General features: G+C 36.1%; 1 protein-coding gene across 1 annotated transcript; it reads right to left on the bottom strand.

Annotated features, from left to right (window-relative positions):
* Positions 1-238: 238 nt before the first annotated feature.
* On the bottom strand, positions 239-1177 carry LOC140508794 (olfactory receptor 51A7-like). The gene is given in 1 exon segment (XM_072616668.1): positions 239-1177. A coding segment is annotated over 1 exon segment (939 nt).
* Positions 1178-5213: the final 4036 nt, after the last annotated feature.

The raw sequence follows: 5213 nt of genomic DNA on the forward strand, positions 1-5213 counted from the left end.
AAATGAAATCAATTACACAATGGAATCAATTTGATTTCCTCAATTTTTACCAGTCAGAAATGACATTTTCTCCTTGAACATTGTGTAGAAATTTCTTAGTATTGATCTCAGCCACTTACTATGTAGCATCGTGCATTCTATTTATTATATATGATGAAGATTATATTTACTTTTATATGATTAAGATTACCCTACCTGACTGAGGAATGCCTGATACCTAGGACTGTGTTTACACATATCATCTGCCACATGTGGAAAGCAGTTTTCCTAGGATCTTTTCCCGGATCTGCCGAGTCTTCACACAGTACACGATGGGGTTCATCAGGGGTGGCACTAACAAGAAGATATTGGCAATGAGGACCATTATGAGAGGAGATTTGTGCTTGGCAAAGCGGTGCATAGCAGCTAGAGTGATGATGGGCACATAGAAGATGAGCACAGCACAGATGTGAGAGACACAGGTATTGAAGGCCTTGAGTCTCTATGAGATAGAGGCAATGCCAAGAACTGTCTTTAGGATTAGCAAATAGGACAAAGCAATGCATGCCAGGTCCAACATGGTACAGAGTGCAACAAAAAATCCATAGACAACATTGACCCTGTTGTCAGAGCACGCCAGCTTCATGACATCCTGATGGAGACAGTAGGAGTGGGACAAGAGGGTTTTGCGACAATAGCTCAGCCTCTTTAGAGTCAATGGAAATGGAAGTACTAAAAGGAAGCTCCTAATGGCCAAGACCAGCATCATTTTGGAAATTCTGGCAGTAGTTAAGATTGAACTATATCTCAGGGGGTTGTGAATGGCTATAAAACGATCAAAGGACATGATAAGAAGCACAGATGATTCCATAAGAGTGAAACCATGGATGAAGAATTCTTGAGCAAAACAGGCATTAGGGGATATCCCTGGTGCATTGAACAAGAATATTCTCAGCATAGTGGGTAAGGAGGAGAGGGAGAGCCCCAGGTCAGAGAGGGCCAACACGCTAAGGAAATAGTACATTGGCTCATGGAGAGAGGTTTCTGTCTTGATCACAAGCAGGATGGTGCAATTTCCTAGGATGGCAATCAAATACATGAGGCAGATAGGGATAGAAATCCACATTTGAATATGCTCCAACCCTGGAATCCCAATCAAGAAAAATAGCTTAACCTCAGAGGTATTGAAGTCTGACATGATGAGAAGGAAGATAAATTCAGTTCCCAGATCTAAAATGACATGAATGGAGATTTATTTTCTGCACCTTTTGACAATATGAAGTACCAGTATAATTTACATCAAATGAGCTTTTGAAAATATCTTGATAGCTTTATTTCAATACAATTGGTTTCATTTGTAATAATCATACACACATATGTATGTATATAATATATATAATTATACACACATATATGTATATACTTTATGCATTTAAAAACATTATGATGCGAAGGGAGTCTTCAAACTTCACCATAATTCAAAGGGAGTTGATGACACCCACACAAATTAAAGAACCCTTAAACTGAGAGAAAGAGGAAGGGAGGGAGAAAAATGAGCAGGGAGGGAGTTGGAAAAGGAGAGAGAAATAGATGGAGAGGGAGAGAGACACAAACAGACAGAGACACAGAGAATTAATAAATGGGAGTGAACTCATCATCAATGAAGTTGTTCAAATAGAAAGTTAATAAATACATATTAGTTATATTAAAAAATTACTAAATATGTAGGGATTGAATTGAATGACTTCTAAAGTTCATTCATTCCAAACTTTGTTATTCTATGTTCCTAAAGAAAATGCCATGGAAGACTGTAATATGGTTAGAGATGAGTGGACTCTTGAGAAATTCTGGTTTTTAATAGCTTAAATGTTGTTAATATTAATAATTGATAATACATATAGTATTTGAAGTTTTCAAAGCATTTTATAAATATTCTCTCATCTGAATCTCAAAGTAACCCTGGGATATAGGTGCTCTTAATATCCCTATTTTACAGATGAAGAAACTCAAATAGACAGAGGCTAAATGACTTGCCAAGGTATATACAATTAGTAAGTATCAAGATTTGAATTCAGAACTTCCTGACCCCAAATCATTTTCCCCTACACCAAGCCCAAATCTATTTTTTTCTACTTTCATACATTATTTCTATTTCCATCAAATCTATTTCTTCTTCCACATGGCAGTCCTATAACTATTATAGGCCCTTATCTTCCCTACTGAAACTTCTGTAGGTTAACCACTCTACTCCTTCAACCAATCCTTTTACAACATGAACTCCTCAGGCTTCGCCATCTTGGTTGACTTTCTCTCGATACTCTTCAGTTATTCAATGTCCTTTCAAAAGTTAGAACCCGTTATCCTCAAAACTGAATACAATACTCTAGATCTGGACAGAGGGGGTCAGAACACAAAATGAGAATTGTATACTTATTCCAGAACTCTAAGTCCCAAATTCTTTACCCTAAAATGCCTCACTACTTCTTGCTCAGCAGTGGGACTTATTAAAGGCCCCATATGTTTCACAGTATGGAGAAAGTTCAAAACTTGTTCGTCAAAGAGGTGTACAAGGACAATACAAGTTGGTTCCTGGATAATTTGCATAAAATCTGGGCTAAGATTTCTCTACCAGTACCCTCTTTTCTGCTCCTTCTTGCCAGAAAAGTATATACCACCTCTCAGACTCTAAGTTTGGGGCTCTGAGAATGTTAAGAGAAAAATTTCATCAGGACCTACATGGTCACTGAATGGAACATATCTCCCTTCTATCCTTTACCCTGAGTTGGGGCTCTACTCAACTTCAATCATTCTTCCAACACTTTCTTCCTCATTCATTCCAGTATTTATTCATACATCTGAGTACACATATACTCCTTCCTACACACATATGCTTCTATATGAAAAACACATCCAAACACACACACATACACATGTACACACACATATACATATATACATATGAACTCAGAGTCCCAGAGGTGAACAGTCATTCTGTCTAATGTTTAGCTGAATATTATTATTCACACTCATATCTTAATATTCAATTATATGCTATATGTATATGCAAATAAATGGATTTGTATGCAAACACATTCACTCATACATATGCATAAGTGAAAGCATAAACAAATGTATTGATGTACTTAGAAATGAAAACGCTGTGTAATACGTATATAGATACACTCACCTCTCTCTCTCTGTCTCTCCCCGTGTATTCACACACAAACACACACACACACACACTCACACACACACATACATACATACATACACATTCATATATGGGTCCCTTCCTACGTATCTGGGTGCTCAGATTAAGGCCTGACATCTCAGACACACTATCTCCCCTCTCCCCCAGCTCTTCTTCCAATTCTCCATGTTTGAGAATTTCTGAAGAAGCGCATTGGAACATTTGGAACTTACCAGGACCTAGGCTTCTATGTAACCAAGAATTGTGCATGAGCTCAAGATAGAGGCTTCTCAGCCTCTGTGCCTAAGAGATTGCAGTTCACAGTTTATCTCATCCACCCCTCCCACTCCATAACACTCTCAGAAATTCTCTGGGGAATAGTAGAAATCTCCTCTGACTACGTGTCAACATGGAGTTTTTCCAGGGATAAACCCCTGGACTGAGTTAGGCCCTAAGGGAACAGATTTAATATTCTTATAGGTGAGCATGGCAGACAAGGGTTGAGTAGGGATGTTCAACTTTTTGGAGAGTACTGCTTTATATTTTGCAATTTTATACTGCTGGACCTAAAGGATAGCTGCAATTATATATTTGATTCACTCATTTGTTTAAGTGTTTATCAAAATTGAATTTATCAAGGGGCTGTGCAGCATCGTAAGCATTGTCAAAAGTGATGATGTTGGTGGTAGAGTTGATAAGGAAGAGGAAGAGGAAAGAGATGATGACAATTCATATGTTATATTGTGTCATATATATTATCTCTTTGGGACTTTGAAATAACCAAGTAAATGAATGAAAGAATGTATTACTTGAGAATAAATAAATATATTACTTTGAAAAAAAGAAATATACATAATTAATTTATTGTAAATTACAAAGGAATAGTCAGGTATACATAGTAGGTTTGAAGTCTCATATATAAACATCTTTTTATTATCCTATGTTATAGAAACGCTTGTTTTATTCCAAAAACTATAAATAAAATAAATTCTTAAAAATAGTATTAGCAGTCAGAAAAGGAGACAAAAGAAAAAAAGAACTTTGTGAAATAGAGAATTTGAAAGTTATTATCCCCACTTGACGGATGAAGAAAATGAGAATAATTGACTTGCCCAGGACATGTAAGTGTGACCAATTCTTGTGACTATGATGGCATTATCTTTCCACCAACAGCTAATTAAGGTGTCAGCAGCAGACTATATCATTTCTTGAGCACCCATGAAATTTTTTAAGCCAGAATTGAGCTTAAGGATTCCTGTGATCCATTGTTTAGTCTCTGCTCAGGTGAATATGTCTTCTGCTAAGTAATATACCATCAAGTATTTCTAAATAATTATTAGTCATTCCTCTCCCATCCTCATTACCTGCTTTTCCCACCATAACTCATATTTCTTTAGAACGTCATAAGATATGAATTTTTTTGCCATATATCAACTCACTTGACCTTCCTAACAATGTTGTAAAGTGGGAAGATAAAGGGAAAAACTGTAGAAAGTTTAACATTTTTGCACAAGTCACAGAGTTAGTCAGCAAGAAAACCAGGTTTCAATCCTAATTCTTCAATTCAGGATCAGGTGTTCTTCTTTCTGTACCAAAATCTCAGTTCCATGGCCTTTCCCACACAGGTTCTTCCCTTCCCAAGTAGTCCTTATCTTTTTATGACAGGAATTCAGTGGTCAGTGTTAGTACTAGAGATAAAGGTTTGCCCAAGGGAAAAGTAAGATATATTAATCTCTTCTTTTTTTTTAAGCTCAGAATTTAGTTTAAATTAGGTATTTTCTTTTTAGGATCATGGAAAGCTTAGAATGACTTTCAGTAAAGTTTTGGTTTAGTCTTGGTTCATTTTACATGTTTGTTTATGTCCGAAATTGAGTAACAATTCTATAAACATTCTTAGAGTGTTGATCTCTGACAGGTCAAGAGTCTTTATGAGGATTTAATAATCTATATAAAGGTAAAATCTATAACTAAATATTTGTGTGATTTTATTTTTATATAAGAAAACATTTTATCTGCACTGCCCCTCAGTCATTTCTGGACTACG

This window comes from Notamacropus eugenii, chromosome 5, assembly GCF_028372415.1.
Source record: "Notamacropus eugenii isolate mMacEug1 chromosome 5, mMacEug1.pri_v2, whole genome shotgun sequence".
Lineage (NCBI taxonomy): Eukaryota > Metazoa > Chordata > Mammalia > Diprotodontia > Macropodidae > Notamacropus > Notamacropus eugenii.